The sequence below is a fragment of the Macaca nemestrina genome, chromosome 5, assembly GCF_043159975.1.
Source record: "Macaca nemestrina isolate mMacNem1 chromosome 5, mMacNem.hap1, whole genome shotgun sequence".
NCBI classification, from domain to species: Eukaryota; Metazoa; Chordata; class Mammalia; order Primates; family Cercopithecidae; genus Macaca; species Macaca nemestrina.
In genome coordinates this window covers 108,405,037-108,423,052 of record NC_092129.1, presented here as the reverse complement: position 1 = coordinate 108,423,052, position 18,016 = coordinate 108,405,037, and the positions used below count along the sequence as shown (strand labels likewise).

General features: G+C 35.4%; 1 protein-coding gene across 1 annotated transcript in view; it reads left to right on the top strand.

The window, feature by feature from the left end:
* The window catches only part of LOC105496823 (meiotic double-stranded break formation protein 4), a 235,908-nt gene that overhangs the window by 133,977 nt on the left and 83,915 nt on the right, over window positions 1-18,016 (top strand). Inside the window, exon 4 of the mRNA XM_011767428.3 lies at window positions 15,998-16,129. Within this exon, the coding sequence (XP_011765730.2) occupies window positions 15,998-16,129 (132 nt within the window). The remainder of the gene's footprint in view (window positions 1-15,997; window positions 16,130-18,016) is intronic.

The window sequence follows — 18,016 nt, the reverse complement described above, 5'->3', positions numbered from 1 at the left end:
TTTTGGCCATCTGATAACTAAGCAGAAAAACTGACAAGTGTGAAAATTAAGAACATGACTTGAATCTTTAGACCAAAACAAAACAAAAAAGCCAAAACAACAACAACAACAACAACTTCTTTGCAGGGTACATGAGGTTTATATGAGTGCTTATAGGCAGAGCCAATTTTTTTTCTCAAAAAAGGAATGTAAAATTCTTTCTGAGAAAAATTTCAGAACAAACAGTCATGCATCCTTGAAAAGGTATTACATAGTCCCTATTTAACATTTAATATTCAGAAAATCTCTATCCTTATGAGCTCTCCAAAAGGAAAGCACTATAAAATGTACCTCTGGGTTAGTGAATCAGCTGTCTTTTTGTGAGGGAATTGCCTATGATATATTTGTATTTTAGATAGTGTCTACTCAAATTATAATTTTAATTTTAGCGTAGTTAATTCTAATTTGCTCTTTAAAACATCATTAACTAGTAGATTTCATTGTTTTTTAAAACTACTTATTTGTCAAAGTGTGTCATCAGTAAGAAGGAGGTTCTCAACTTAATCTGTAGTACACAGGCATAGTTCTTTTTAAAAAGTTGATCTAGTTAATCAATATAAATTAGGAGGAGGACTGGGATTTAGTCCTGTTGAAATTTTAGTTTTATTTTTAAAATGCATTTCAAAAATTTATTTATTTTACTATGCCAGTAGTTTCCTGGCTTGATTCTTATACATTACAACATCATCATTTTGATTTTTTTTTTTTTTTTTTTTTTGAGACGGAGTCTCGCTCTGTCTCCCAGGCTGGAGTGCAGTGGCCGGATCTCAGCTCACTGCAAGCTCCGCCTCCCGGGTTCCCGCCATTCTCCTGCCTCAGCCTCCCGAGTAGCTGGGACTACAGGCGCCCGCCACCTCGCCCGGCTAGTTTTTTGTATTTTTTTAGTAGAGACGGGGTTTCACCGTGTTAGCCAGGATGGTCTCGATCTCCCGACCTCGTGATCCGCCCGTCTCGGCCTCCCAAAGTGCTGGGATTACAGGCTTGAGCCACCGCGCCCGGCCTTGATTTTTATATAATCTCTGCGTATGAAGTCAAGAGAGATGATAAATCCTTGAGCATTTAGAAGATAATCTTTTTTTCTGTTTTTAGCTGTTTTCCGGTGAGATTAAACCATGTTTAGTGATCATTGGTATAGCAGTTGTTTTAAACTAGCTAGTTCCTTATAAAATATTAGATTGAGGTGCCTAAAACTAACCTGTGTCAAAAAGATAGTATCAAAACTAAAGAGATTCTCAACAGAATGATATATGACATTCAGTAGACATACATGGTTATTTTACTCAATGATTAGACATTCTTATTCCTGTTACTATTGCTGCTTAACAAATCACTCCAAAACTTTCTGGCTTGAAACAAGAATCATCATTTTATGATGTCTTACAGGTTCTGTGGGTAAAACATTTGGGAAGGGCTCTGCTGGGTTGTTGTGGCTTGAGGTTTTCTGTGAAGTTTCAGCCAGAGAATGATATGGATCTGAAAGGGCAGGAGCTGGAGCAGCTGGGTACTGGACACATATACACACACATACACACACATTGTAACTATATGAGGTGAAGGATGTATTAAATGTTGTCATCACAATGTTGTTGTATATCAAAACATCATATTGTACACCTTAAATATATCATTTTTGTCAATTATACCTTAATAAAGCTGGGAAAAATTAGAATGCAATCCTTAGTAACTTAAAACAATAAAAATAGGAATGGAAATCTGATGATAGTTTTTCACAACAGATAGGAAAAGATATACATCTGATTCATGTTAGGGTAGGCTGACTGCTGTAATAATCAATCCCCAAATCTCAGTGGTTTAGTGCAGTGCAAGGTTATTCCTTCTATATACATTCTAAGCAAGTGTTTTTGAGAAACTTTACAAGTGTTTCTTCAGGAATCCTGGCTTTTTTCTTGCTGTGGCTTCACAACTCCCGAAGGCACTGGAATTCTCTGCTGGATTTTCTGCATCCAGACAGGTGGAGATAAGATCTGAAGAATCATGTGGGAGTGTTTAATGGACCAGGACTGGAAGTGGTGTGCTTTCAGTCCTGGCCATTGTCCATTGGCCCAGACCCAGTCACATGCCTTCTCCAAGTGCAAGGGAAGCTGGCAAATGTGCTTGGAGGGAAAGGAAAGGAATCTGCTGGTGAGCAGGTAGGCAGTCTCTGCCACAAAATTTTCAACTGTCTTTTTCAAAGAGGCTTATGTCCTAATGAACTAAAATATTCCTCTAAACATAATTACTGTTACATTCTTTTGTATTCATATAATAATGCACAGAATTTTAATGGTGCCTAGGAGTTTACATTGAATAACAGAATTAATATGTATTTTTTCTCTTCTGTAGTCTCTAGCCAAGTAACAAGTAGAGTCTTTGAGTTTATGTGAAAAAGGGATATGGCATCAGATATAGCCTGAAGGGCTAAGCAAATATAAAATGTAATCCTTGAGACAAAAAAACATTCAGATAATAGCAAGAATTTCATCAGGACAAGGTAGAATTGGATATTAAACAGTGGGTTATTCCAAATAGTGGTATTCACAATTACAGTAAGTTTACAGCTTCAAGCATCATTTAGAGAGTATTTTTTAAAAGATTTACTTGTAGTCAGGTTATTACTATTTACATTGACAATCCATCTTTGACACTTGTTTGTTCTGAAGCTTTGACTTAATGTTTTACAAGACAGAATCAAATTGGATTGTATTGGAGTTTTTATGAGTCAAATAATACTGAAAAAGTACATTTTAAGCTCAAAAGTTGCTAACAATACTTTAAATGTATACTACTGATAATAATTTAAAATATGCTTTCAAACGAGGATGAATAAAAGCAAGATAGTGTTTTAGCTTAATTCACCTGCTTATGTTGTGATGAAGTCATATTGTTTTTATAGTTATGTGACTCTAGAAGGGGGAATAATATCACATTGATATTTATTCATGGTTAAAGAGGAAAAAGTCAAACTGAAGCAACTGAGATAAAGACAACAAGATTGCTTACGGAAATGTTAAGAATGAGAAGGCATAAGTGATCAGTTGTTACTCTAGAATATGTAGAAATCTAAGGGAAAATAAACCTTTTATGGTGATCAAAAAAGAGAACTGCTTAGTTTCTGATGTCAGTAAGAAAATAAGCAGTAACCATTTTTGTTAATAAAATTATCATGGTTCTAAAATATTAGCTCCATACTTCTAGTGCTCAACAAAGTGACATCAAAGGTATTATGGAGATGTACTAAAGGACTCTGTACCAGTGCTCTGTATAGTGAGGGCATGTTCAGAAATTAGTTTTGGCCTCTAGTGGACAATAAATCTGCCTCAGCTCAATAGTATTCAACCCATAGACAATGGAAAGTGAAACCCAGATGAGGTAAAACAAAATGCAGTAAAGACCTAGGAATCAGAGGAACTCATCCCTAGGCATTTCCATACCATCCTCTTGACACAGCCTTCCCAGTCCTTTCTTCTGCTGGTTATCTTTGCGTGTTGTGGAAGCCCCTGATGCTAAACTCAACTGACTTTGCTGCATGCTAGATACATAAGTATATTGACACTTCAGACAAGCAAACTGTCTCTTCCTGTAATCACTATTACTTTTTCTTTTCCTTTTCTTCATTTGTAGAAGGACAAGGAAGCATAAACAGGCAGTGCTGATTAAAAGATAGGTGGATGCTCAGAAATAGACCTTCAGTTAGCTCTAAACAAATTCCTAATTGCTACCTTTCTCCTTGGGGTGGGGTAGGAGCAATGGAATGTCTAAGTGAAACTATACTATGCCTATTAAAATTCTAGATTCAGACCAAGGACAAAATTTGTTAGAAACATCCAAAAGAATGTGCCCCTAAACTTTAAATGTGTTCCTATACATGTCTTTCCCATATTATTTCCTACTTGATTTTACTACTAAAAAGAATTTCTATGTTTATTTAGCTAATTAAAGCAATTTCTTCTTATTGGAAAACCCATTGTTGAACATACTGAATGCCTGACTTGTATGTTAGCACTTTCCTTTTTAAAAGTAGTAATATTACCTATATATGTGTTTTTCAAGAACATAATTCAGCTTTGTCTTTTTTTTTTGAACTTTTTGTAAATTGAATTACAACATAAATATTCTTTAGTAACTTGCAGGGCTTTGCTCAATGTCGTGTCTGTTAAGACATATATCTGTTAAGATCCAGTCATTGAATGAAGCTGTAATTCATCCTGCATTCATTGTTGGATGACACTATTTTGTGTGTGTGTGTGTGTTTGTTGTTTTTGTTTTTAGTTTCCTAAATATTCACGCTTGCCAGCATTTTACCTGTAGCTAAATTCTATTCTTATTATACACACATTATTCTTGGTATCTCCGAGGTACTGCAAAAAGAGAATATATAATAGGTATTAAGGGCAGAATTTTTTTCTACTTTATGGGTTAGGTTCAAATAAGGCCCTGGAAAGCAGAAACTTGGTAGAACTTGTTCTTCACAGTACCATGCATACTTGCTGTTTCACAAGCATGCATGGTACTGTGAGGATAGAGATGGTGAAGTTTCCTGAGTTGCGAGGAGCATCCTTGAGTTCAGGATCATCTGGATTTCATCTGTAATATCCAGGGTGACCTTTGTTGCCTGATAGTGAGTTGTAGGGAGATCTTTATGTGTAAACTTCTGCTGACCTGAGTTCTGATTATCATTGATGATTAGTTGGGTCGTCTCTGAACTTCATGCCCTTTTCATTCCCCATATCTGTGTCATCTCAAATGAAGTTTGCCATGTGCCACAAAGTGATAATTAATTTAGCTTTTATAGACTTTAACATCTATTGTTATTTCTCTAATCCTACTCTCAATTTTTATTTTTTATTTTTACTATATACTAAAAATTATAATTGCATATATTTATGGGGTACAATGTGATGTTATAATTTTTAATACAATGTCATTAAAAAAAATCTTGTTCTAGTGTTTTACTTTTCTATCCTCTTTCTTTTCTTCCCTAAATAGGACTGAGCAATGAAAGAAAAGTGGCTTTTAGGGCCCAGGTGTTAGGTAACATGAGGTGGGAAATTTTGTATTTCCTGTGGCCTCCCATGTTTTACATCCGACATCTCTCAATCCTTGTGTCACTCACTTAGGCAATGTCTTCTTTCTGCTCACTGTCCATTGTTTTTTTTTGGCAGCAACTTGAGCTGCATTGCTCATGTACTGCAGAGATTTTAGCCAGTGTGTGCAAACCTACCAGTTAGAATCTATAAAACAAACCATTGAACAGTTTTTCAGTGTGGCATTAAATTAGAACTAGTTTTGTGTTTTCTGCATTTTTTTATTTTGTTTCTTTTTGTTGTTGTTGTTATCATCTACACTATTAGTCTGAAAAATTTACATTGCTGCATAGCCTGTTTTGGTGATTACTATAAGTTTTTAATTGACAATCAGTGTTTAAAATGAACATCTTTGGAAATTATTTTATATCTAATTTTCTTTTAGATTATATCTGAAAAGTAGTAGAGAATCTTTCAAAATAGAAGCCTTATTTTGCATATCTTTTTATAAGGTAAAAAAAGTGTGTCCCATTAGAAGTATAATGGTGTATGATCTATATTTATATCAGTCTAATTGATTTCTGAAATTTACCTTTTCTAGTTTTTTAAACAGAAACATCAACACCAGTAGAAGTCGAAAATTAAATTGAATTGATTTTCACAATCTTGCTGCTTTGGAAACTTTAAAAGTTTCTTTTCCTGGTCTTTTTTACACAAATTTTTAAACCTGTTTTAAAACCACCACTTGCTTTTCTTACAACATTATATTTCACATTTTTTTAACTATATTATACTGTAAGTATTCTGTGTTATTACATAATTTTAATGTTGTGATTTGTGGTATTTATTTAGTAGATTTAACCTAATTTTACCTATTCGTACATTGTTACATTGTTGGATATTTAGGTATTTTGTTTTTAATAGTGACAGGGTCTTGCTCTGTCACCTAGGCTGGTGTACAGTGGCACAGTCATAGCGTACTTACTGCAGCTTTGAGCTCCTGGGGTCAAACAATCTTCAAGCCTCAGTGCACATAGGTGTGCACCATCACACCCAGCTGTTTTATTTTTATTTGTGTGTTTTGTAGAGATAGGGTCTCACTATGTTGCTCTGGCTGGTCTTGACCCTAGCTTCAAGTAATCCTCTTGGTTTCCCAAAGTTCTGGGATTATAGGTGTAAGCCACCACACCCAGCCTGATATTTAGCTTTTTTAAGAAAATAAAATTTAAATGTAGATATACCGTACTTTTTTCTTTTACATTATTTCAATATTCTGTTCTAATTTAATAAGTATAAAGTGATATGTTAATTTTAATTTGGTTATTTTGCGGTAGAGAATTTTATATATGTATTTACCATTTCTATGTCAATTAGCTATTCATATGTTTTGCTATTAATCTATTTTGAACTCATTATTGTTTTAACTGATTTAAATATTTTTTGACTAGCACCATTAACTCTTTTTTGTCATACTTAATGGATTTTTTTCTGAATGATCTTTTTTTTTCACTTTAGTTATTATTTGTGCTACTAGTTTAACATTTTTATAGAGGTAATGTTTTGTTTCATTCATTTTACTGCTCAAAACTGAGAGAAATCATTATTGGACCAGAAACCTAATGATAATTGGTATTATTTTAGGGAATATTCCTAGAATTTAAAAACTACCCCTGATTTACTTTAATCTGATTAGGGTTTTATAACTAACATCCCTAAGTGATACCCTAAGCTCTTTCTTTTCACCCAGAGTTTTCTTCACTCTGTCCTTTCCTTCACCCAGTGAAAACATTAATCTATGATGTAGAAAATACTTTAGGACTGGAATTTGGCAGATACCTTTCCTTTATTAAAGAGGCCCAACAGCTAATTTCTTAGGAAGTAATAAAGGCCTTTCTTTTTATTTGTGATTTAATATCGCCTAGATGTATATCTTGATGTTGGATTTAGTATGTCAGTTTTATTTGGAACCTAAAGAATTCCTTCTGTGTCCTCTGTCTGATCTTTTGTTGGTTCCAAGGGAGAGTCCTTTACTTAGAACAGCTTTGAGGATTGGTTCTGATCTATTTCTATTTTCTTCTTCAAGAACTTTTAGCTTTTACAGTATCTTACTTTTACGTGCACCTGCTTTTCTTTCTTTTCTTCATTTATTTTTTTCATGTGCTGATTAACTATGAGTTTGGTTTTTATTGTAAGCTTTCCGAAGGCCTAAATCTTATTTTTTTCTGAATGGTTTTCCTTTTATCACTGTATACTTGGCAGTGTCAGTATCAGGATATGGGTTGTTTTGATAGAAACTAAAATAAAATACAAATGTAGGTATTTTAAAACTTTAAAATAAATAGACATAAGAAAAGTGAAGCAGACCTCTTCAGAATATCAAACACAAAGAGACTCCTGGGACTAGTTTTCTTTTTCTTTCCTTTTTTTTTTTTTTTTTTTTTTTTGAGATGGAGTCTTGCTCTGTCACCCAGGCTGGAGGGCAGTGGTGCGATCTTGGCTCACTGCAACCTCTACCTCCCAGGTTCAAGCAGTTCTCCTGCCTCAGCCTCCTGAGTAGCTGTGACTACAGGCGCCCGCCACCACGCCTGCCTGGCTAATTTTTTGTATTTTAGTAGAGAAAGGGTTTCACCATGTTGCCCAGGCTGGTCTTGAACCCTTGACCTCAGACAATCCGCCTGCCTCGGCCTCCCAAAGTGCTGGGATTACAGGCGTGAGCCACCGTGCCTGGCCTGTTTTCTTTTTTAAATCCCTTTAGTATGTTTCTATCAGTGTTAAAATAAACTCATATTTATACATTGAAGATGTCTTATTTTCTCTTTGTTCTTGAAGGATAGTTCTCGTGGTCACACAATTATAAGTTAATACATATTTTGTCACAGTAGTTTGAAAATACTAGATCAAAGATATATGGCTTTTATTGTTGCTATTATGTTGTCAGTCTAATTGGTCTTTTCTGTTAGTATACATTATACTTCTTTCCTCTATGAATTCTTGTTTCTTAGGCCTAAAAAACTTTCTTCCTTTATTTTTTCCCATATTATTTATTCTTCAGTAGTCTCTCTTAGTTTTTTCTGTTTCTTTTTTTGAACTATATTTAAAGATACTATATCTTCTTTTTCTATTCTCTATGTCTCTTAACCTCTACTCACATATTGCATGCACATCATTTCTCTTTCCAATATTATGGATGATTTCTCTATGTACATTTTCCAGTTTATTGCCCTTTCTCTTTAGTTGTAACTAATTTGTATATTATTTCATTCACTGAGTTTTAAATTTTGATGTTTTTATTTCTTTTTTGATATTTTTATTTTTCTCAGACTTCCTGTCATTCCATTTATAGTTATTCGGTATTCTGTATCAGATAAGTGTAATTAAGGTCTGAAGTCTTTGAGGGTCCAATTTAAAAAAAAAATTATTATTTAACAGATTTCAAGTTTAATTGGTCAACTTTTATTATTAACCCATATTTGTCTGAACTTAGTCTATAAGAATTCTGAAAACCTGAACTGAGAGTGTTTTCCTCAAGAGTGGTTTTGTATTTGCATCTTGCAGTTGCCAGAAAAAAAAAATTAGCTTCATCTCTCAGCATGCAGTTTCCTTGTTGCAGACCCGATGTAGATATGGCTGGATTTGCAGATTCTTAAAGGTGACTATTAATAGTGCTACTGGCTGGGCACGGTGGCTCACGTCTGTAATCCCAGCACTTTGGGAGGCCAAGGCAGGCGGATCACCTGAGGTCGGGAGTTCGAGACCTGCCTGACCAACATGGAGAAACCCCGTCTACTAAAAATTCAAAATTAGCTGGGTATGGTGGCACATGCCTGTAATCCCAGCTACTCAGGAGGCCGAGGCAGGAGAATCACTTGAACCCAGGAGGCAGAGGTTGTGGTGAGCTGAGATTGCGCCATTGCATTCCAGCCTGGGCAGTAAGAATGAAACACCATTGGGGGTTATTTGTGCTGGCACATTAGATCTTTACCAGTTTACATTTCATTAATACTGTAGTCCTTTAGGCTTCATCTTAGAAATGTTAGTCTCTCTCCTACTTAATAAAGGCCAAAGTCTTATTTGAAAATTTTGTGCTGATGGTGCTTTTTGCCAGCAGAGCAACCCCAACTTACTCTTTTTCTGAAAGTTTGTCGTCTGATTTAATGTTATATCTGTTTATATTTTTGCTTTTCTTTTGACCATTGAGGACCTCTCTTTCTTTCTTACGAATTCTGCAATACATTAAAATTTACTGATTTATTTAATGTTAAGATATATTATCAAATTCTGGAAATAAGGCAAAGGTTGACTGATTGTCCGGTCAGTGACATTACTGGGGCTTCATCTAACAGGACAACCTAATTATTACTTAAATTTCTAGGGGAATGTAATTTGGCAGGGCCCTGACCCTGTGAAGTTTCATATTAACCTGTAGATCCCTCGATAATATAGATGTAAATGATGCTTGTACAGTAGAAAATAAGTCCTGAGGTTATGGTAAGGATTTATCATGTAAGATATTAACCAGTTTTGTGTCTAACGTAATGGTCTAATTCAACTTTTTAAAAAAAATCCAAAATTCAGTTCCTCAAATGTTTTTTACCCTCATTGATGCTATAAATACATCATTGACGTTTGTTAATTCTAAATTTGTATGAGAGTAAATGTTTTTAACTTTTTGAAAAGTATCCTTTCAGATCATGGTAAGTTGGATTGCATTTTGATACCTTTTTTTTTTTTTTTTTTTGAGACAGTCTCACTATGTCGCCCAGGCTGGAGTCCAGTAGCAGGATCTTGGCTCACTGCAATATCTGCCTCCTGAGTAGCTGGGAATACAGGGGCCCGCCACCACTCCTGGCTAATTTCTTTTTATTTTCAGTAGAGACAGGGTTTCACTGTGTTAGCCAGGATGGTCTTGATCTCCTGACTTCATGATCTGCCCGCCTCAGCCTCCCAAAGTGCTGGGATTACAGGCCTGAGCCCCAGAATAAGCAGAAGTAACTACTGAAGCAAAAGTAATGTTATTTTATTTTATTTTGTTTTATTTTATTTTTTTAATTCTAAGTGATAATAGGGACTAGCTGAGTCACTGGCACATAGTTACATTCAATATTCAATATTTGCTATAAAGAATAAATGAATACATAACTAATTTCAACTTATAGCTTTAATTTTGTTTTGTCCTATTCTTTAGAATTATGCCATTTTCAGGAATAATCTCCTCCCTTGTATGGAATCTTAACACATCTAATTATTTTTAAAACAACATTTTATGTAATTAATTACAGCAGAAATTTTTACTCTAAACTATGTGTTTTTATAGTATATATATTTTCTATGTGAGCGAGAGCCTTTGAACGTTGTTTCTTTTGACTTTCAATTGAGATTGAAGCATTTACCTTCACTCTAAGTGCACTGAAATTTTAAGAATTTTGTAAAACAGCTTTTGTTCTACATCACACATTGGAGCTGCTCTGTTCTTAGAGGGACAGTGGGATAACAGGCTCTCTCTTTCTTCTTTAGTTAACATGTAGGTTAATTCCAGTGGTCATTTCTCTGGACATTTTAGCCACTAATTGCTTGCCTGTTGTGTCATTTCTACTGTGAGAAGCTGGATATATATTAATAGCTATGGTTGCTAGACGTTTTGGTTATTTCTAAAGTTTTATAGGCACACTTGTAGCATTTCTGCAAAGAGGGTTTTTGTACTTTCTTATTTTCCAAACTTCCCACAAATGACATCTAGGGTTGGTTGGTTTGTTTTATTCTTGCTTTGAGCAGAGAGTTATTTCTTGGTTTAGGCAATACATATTCATTATAGAATAATAGGAAAATAAAGAGGTTGACACATAATTCTGGATGCTTCAGAAAGTAGGAAACACGTTAGTGGCATTACTGTATCAGCCACCAACATTTATGCATGATACTATCTGTCCCTGGGTCTCTGTGTCTCTTGGTCTTACTGTCCAGCTTGCTTACAGTGCTGGCCTGTTACAGAGGTTGATGGTGCAGTGTAATAGTTGTGTTTTCTTAATTCAGAGTAGTAATTAGTAATTTTTTAAATCTGGCAAGTGGTTCAACACTTTTTATGGATCCCCTATGGACTCTCAAAGTTTTTATCCCTTAAGAGAATTTGAGATATGATACATTTAGGTATGCAATGGGTTGATAAACAGCACAAGTCACTACAAATTTTTTTTTTTTTTTTTTGATGGAGTTTTGCACTGTTGCCCAGGCTGGAGTGAAGTGGCATGAGCTCGGCACACTGCAACCTCCACCTCCTGGGTTAAAGCGATTCTCCTGCCTCAGCCTCCCGAGTAGCTGGGATTACAGGTATGCACCACCATGCCCAACTAATTTTTGTCTTTTTAGTAGAGATGGGGTTTCACCATGTTGGCCAGGCTGGTCTGGAACTCCTGACCTCAGGTGATCCACCTGCCTGGCCTCCCAAAGTCACTACATGTATTCTTATGTATATTTTTAATCTAACTTTGAACAAGTTAACTTACTCTCTTTAAAGTATGGCTCCTTAGTATTTAGTTTGAGATTAAACTTTCTCATAGTCTCATGGTTAGGATTAAATGATACAGTATATGTAAGCAGTAAGTACTGTATATAATGCAAAGTAGATGCTTAATAAATTGTCTTATATAAATATTGATATTATTATATTCTCATTTATTGCTGTTTTATCCTGTAAGTTCTTTATGTTTTACTTTATAAGCATCAAATATATTAGAAATTCAAGTGAAAAAAAAAGATCTAGGTCTAACTTTGGACTCTACCCCTTACAAGTGACTTTAATGTTCCTGATTCTCAGTTTCTTCACATTAAGAAAAGAAAGGGAATGTTATTATCATTGTTATTGGGATACTTGATGTAGTATACCAAGTCTTTCGCCTAAATTCTTAGTTCACATTGTTCCAATAGACATAATTAGTTGGTTTAATTTTATTTCTTTCATTAGTAGGGCTGTACAAATAGATATCATAGAAAAAGAATCGTTCCTCATTCTAACATGCATCCATAGACAGTCCTTCCATATAATCAATCTCTATCACTTGTTCACTTTTTCAGTGATAATTATGTACCTTTGATCTCAACTTTTTTTGTTAAATTTTATTTTACAGAATTCAGTTGTGAGCTTGTGGCACTCATCTTTTTTCGTTATTCTCTTATAATTTGATGTATCTGATATTAGCAATGTGTATACATCTTTAAACAAATGTCAGTGACTCAATAATAAAAATGATTTTTATAAAATCAGAAGAGATATGGTTTCTACAGCCCCCCACATTCTTTTGAACTCACAAAATATTATGTTCTTCTTATTATTTTTTTACATCTATTCAAATATCATCCACTCCCCAATGATAAGGACATGAAATTCTGTTTATTAAGCAGGTGCCTTTGAGAAGTTGGTCATAAATAGGCACAATTCGCTCTACATACTGACAGATGGCTGTTAATAAAGGTTGTTAGGGAGGGCCCCACAGCTTTCCAGATTCTCAAAAGAATCACATTGGTGTGAACAAGTCATTTCCCACATTACAGTCTAACAGAAATCACTGCCTGCCCCATCTCCAAGCCCACAGGAGACATTTTCATAGGAAATACAAGGACCTTTGTGAAGGTGCCCACCATCCCTTCTTGTGGCTTTTGGATATTAATTATCTTTAGCTTAAATCTGGATAAGTGCTTAGTAGGTAGGAGATGTTTTAAATATCTATAATTTTGATTCTTGTTTTCAACAGGTTATAGGAATTTAAATAGACATATATGTCTCTATTGCATTTTACTTATTTAGGACTCATTGTTTTAGTTTAGAGAGTTTATTTGAATCATCTTGATCTGCTACTCACAGTATATGTCTCTCCAGCTCTTGCATAATCTAAAATTTGATTTTTAAGCTTTGGTTCAAATTAATTGTTTAAAAAACATTATAGTAGGGTTAAGTGCTGTGGTATGCTGTTAGAGGAGTGTCTTCAGTTATAATCTATTCTCTGTGCATGCAGTTTATTCATCCACCCTGAAACTCATGTGGGAGAAGGAGCATCATATATTGGCCACTAGCTGGGAATATAAATTCCCTACTATTGAACAGTACCTCAGCCTTATAAGAGGAGGTCTACCAGTTAGAACTATAAGTACTGAGTGATCAAACAACACCCACTTCTGCTTTTAGTTTTCATTTGATCCTAGTTTTATTTATACTATGGCTACTTGATGGAGTATTGTTGTGCATATTTAAATTTATATAGCACCTCATTCAAATGAGTAGTTCTGGATATGCACTTACTTAGTGTCCTACAATCAGGCAGACACAGTTTATGGCAGGGTTAAATAACATATGTAAATTTTTATTTTCTATAGAGAATAATGTTTACTTGACAAGAAAAATATGACTTTGTTCTATACCCAGGGTCCCTCCTTTTTGATTTTCTAATTAGAGTAGGCTACAGACTCCATATAATATTCTGATCAACTCCAAGCACATTGGATCTTCCTGATAATGATATCCAAAGGAGAGAGCTTCTTATTTCCCAACTTAGACCAGCTGGAGATCTTTATATACTACTCCGGCCCCTTCTCAAAGTGTACAGCCTTATGATTTACTTGAAATATGCTTCCAAGTGATAAACCAAATGGTAATATGTTGTCTCCAGAATTCACAAAGGCCTATCAAGCATTGTATCTTTTTCTTAGTGATAGTGAATACATACTAAAGCAACTTGTTTTTTCACTTTAGAGGGAGTATTTCTACATGCATTAGACCCACAAACTTCTGAAGAATCCAGGGCTCTACCTAACGAGTGTCAGGGGCAGTGTTGATCCTTCCAGAAAATAACTACTTCTAGAACAACAGAACTGTGTAATTGGAAACATACCTAATTAACTTCATAATAATTCACGGCTCTTCTCCAAGTTTCTCCTATCTTCTGCACAGTTAATGTAGGGAAATTAATTAGGAAAATGATAAGAATTTCTACCCATTTCATTCATATTTCAAGACTAATGTGGCACTAAGGTTTGTGAATCCTCTAGGTAAACATATAGGTCAAAATACCTTTGGGAATGCTACATTTACAGGAATAATTCCCTAAACCACTGGGCAACCAAGGTAGTTGCTACTTCTATTGTGATTAAAAGAACCTGCATAGGCCCTGTGCGGTGGCTCACGCCTGTAATCCCAGCACTTTGGGAGGCCGAGGCGGGCGGATCACGAGGTTAGGAGATTGAGGCCATCCTGGCTAACATGGTGAAACCCCGTCTCTACTAAAAATACAAAAAATTAGCCGGGTGTGGTTGCCGGCGCTTATAGTCTCAGCTACATTGGGAGGCTGAGGCAGGAGAATGGCGTGAACCCGGGAGGCGGAGCTTGCAGTGAGCGGTGATCGCGCCACTGCACTCCAGCCTGGGCGACAGAGCAAGACTCTGTCTCAGAATAATAATAATAATAACCTATATAATTAGGTAACTCTGAAACAGCTGTGGGATGAGCCAGAACTCTGACACCTCAGCTGCTATCTGTAGCAACAAAATATGTGCCCTGTACTGTACCTACTTCTTTTCCTTGGTAGTGCATTTCTAAATCAAGGGCTCAAATGAGTACTTTTAATTGGCAGAACTCACATCCGAAATCCTAACTGCAGAGTAATCTGGGAAGAATTACTTCTAGTTCCCCAGCTTCTGAAATACAGAAAGATGTGAAAGAAAAAGATTATCATGTGCGTTGAGTGTGTCCTCCCATGATTTGGTCCACAGTAGCCTCACGTATAATATTGTTGTCAGTCTTGGTTTCCATGTCAGCCTTTCGAAAAAATTCCACTGTATTTACAAAAGGGTAAGTGTCAATTAAAATATAAGGAAGAATAGAGATTGTTTTAATAATATTCATGTAATTTTGAACCACATTAATGGTTATATAGTCTTTGTATGAACTTCAGTCATGTCGGGGAGAAACAGTTCATAGATATACTATGGAATAGCTCTTTATGATGAAATTCTCTTCTCAGCAATCTTCTCCAATAGGATTATATTAACTCTGGAAAAATATATTTTATTTATAGTATTTAACTTTTCAAGGTTCAGTGAACTAAATTCATGTTATATAGCCGTGAATGCTCTTGTATTGTCATCCTAAATTATAACATTTCACTTATTGAGCACTTACTAGGTGCCTGTCACTATGGTAAGCATTTTCACTATCTAACTTAATAGACGTTTCTCTTCAACTCTATAATCCAGGGATCCCCAGCCACCAGGCCGCGGACCAGTACTGGTCCATGGCCTGTTAGAAACCAGGCCACATAGCAGGAAGTGAGCAGCAGGGGAGCTAGCATTACCTCCTGAGCTTCCCCTCCTGTCAGATCAGATGTGGCATTAGATTCTCATAGGAGTGCAAACCCTATTGTGAACTGTGCATGTGAGGGATCTAGGTTGCACACTCCTTATGAGAATCTTGTGAGTGATAATCTGACGTGGAACAGTTTCATCTCAAAACGATCCACCCTGCCCCCCTTCCATGGAAAAATTGTCTTCCACAAAACTGGTCCCTGGTACCCAAAAAGGATGATAGATGACCTATCTATCATTTATCTATCTAATCTATCTAAAAGGTAAGAGCTTAAATAATCTTGATTTATCATCTCCTTTATTCATTTTGTATATAGCCTATTATCTAAACTATTATCTTTTGCTACTTCAACTAAAGCTTCCATTTTAGCACCCTGTTTCATGTTTCAAAATATTAACTGCTATAGAAAATCTTAGAGCCTATAATATTATAATTTGTGTACTTTATGATTGTGCTTGAGACTGACCCAGAATTACGTTGATACTTTTTATACTCCTTACAGCATTTAGCTCAGTAGTAAGGTCTTAGAAAATACATTTTGATTTGACTTGATGGAATACAGAAACTTACTCATTTTTATCTTTAGTTTCAGGTGCAGCGTTATGTCTCTCAGAGTCTGGTAACCCTGGGAAGCTGCCGCTTGTTGAGAAAATCGATTATATCTCTGCTTCTATCAGAAGTAAATGGCTTTGCCGATGATCTGGGAGCCATCAATCAGGTACATATAACTTGAAACTGTAACTCTCATTTATAGTTAATGTACCTATCTGTTTTTCTTTTCTTTTCCCTTCTTTCCTCTCTTGCCAGGCTAATATTTTAGTTATTACCTTATGTCTAATATATGTGAGTAATATTACTGCCTACCAAAATTACAGAAAGATACTTTCAGAAAACAGTTTTGAAAATAAAACCACTTTATAATCCTTACTTGCATATATGTGCCAAAGATGCCGTTGGTGACAGCAAAAGAGTGCTTAGATGAATGGCTTTAAATTTGTCCAGGCAGGCAGCAAGTTTCTAAAGCAAAGTGAAAGAAAAGTGAACTGGGGAGGATTCTAAATGGAGAGTAGTCCTTAACCAGTATTTTTCATTCCTCATTGCTTATGAAAATCATCTGGCTAACTTTTAAATATCCTATTGTCAAGTCGTATGCCAATCCTATTACATAGGGGTCTCTGAATTTGGAATTCTGGTATTGGTATTGTTAGAGCAGTTCAGGTGATTTCAATATGCAACCAAGCTCGAGGAACACTGCTCTAAGCCCTTCTATCTGTGGAAAGTCTTCTATATCACTGGTGACAAATGTGTAGAAGGAACATAAATCATTCCCATATTTTAATGTTCACACTGGTTTATTACATGTATTCCATTTGATAGCTCATTTAATATTTTTATCATTTCTGTAGTCAAAGTCACAAAGGAAATTAGAGATAGGTAGAAACGTCTTGGTAAAGAGAAATAACTTTAATAAAATATTGTATATACATATAATTTAAACAATTTTTAACAAAGTACTGACATCTAATGACATAGTCTAAAAATATTATACAATCTAATTGAATTTGATGTTTGACATGGTGTATCTAGTAAGCAAATTTTCAGTTGACTACCAAATGTAAACTCTCTTAAGAGCTCTGTTGGATTTTTTTAAAAAGTCGTTTTCGGCCGGGTGCAGTGGCTCACACCTGTAATCCCAGCATTCTGGGAGGCCAAGGGGGCGGTGGATCACAAGGTCAGGAGATCGAGACCATCCTGGCTAACATGGTGAAACTCCATCTCTACTAAAAATATAAAAATAAAAAATTAGCCGGGCGTGTTGGTGGGTGCCTGTAGTCCCAGCTACTCGGGAGGCTGAGGCAGGACAATGGTGTGAACCTGGGAGGCGGAGGTTGCAGTGAGATAAGATCGTGCCACTGCACTCCAGCCTGGGTGACAGAGCGAGACTCCATCTCAAAAAACAAAAAACTCATTTTCACTGTTGTCGAGGAGAAAAAAGTAAGCTATATTGATTAATTGAAAAAGAGCAAAGTGTTAAAATGTATGATGCTTTTTGTAGGCGTTCCAGGATCAAGGAATTGACCATGGTAGGTTGCAGGTCCCTGAAAATAATTTACAGAAAAGGAAGTACTTGAAAAATGCATTTGAATTGAATAAGCAGAGGATAACTGAATGTAGAGGCATTAGGATGTTATTTAACAAGAGATGCCAAAGATTCTGGGGAAACAAGGTGACGTCTTAGCGTTTAACAATAGGAAGCAATGTGGAAAGTGAGTTTAATTGAATTCAGTTGTTCGGAGGATATCAGTAAGTGCAGAAAAAATGATGTATATATTCTCATTTAATTTTCACAATAGCTCCATGAAGCAGTTACAATTTTCACATACTTTATAGATAAGAATACAAAACATTAGAGTGGTGAAGTAGCTTGACCAAGACTGAAGAAAGAGCATATGCTAAAGCCATAATTCAAACCCAGATGTTCTGACAGTCAAGATACTTTAAAATAATAATAAGAAAAATAGCAATAATACAACAACAATAACTAGTGTTTGGCAGGTTTATGTTGTTGAATTCTGTTTGCTTGTATTTTGCTAAGGAGTTTTGC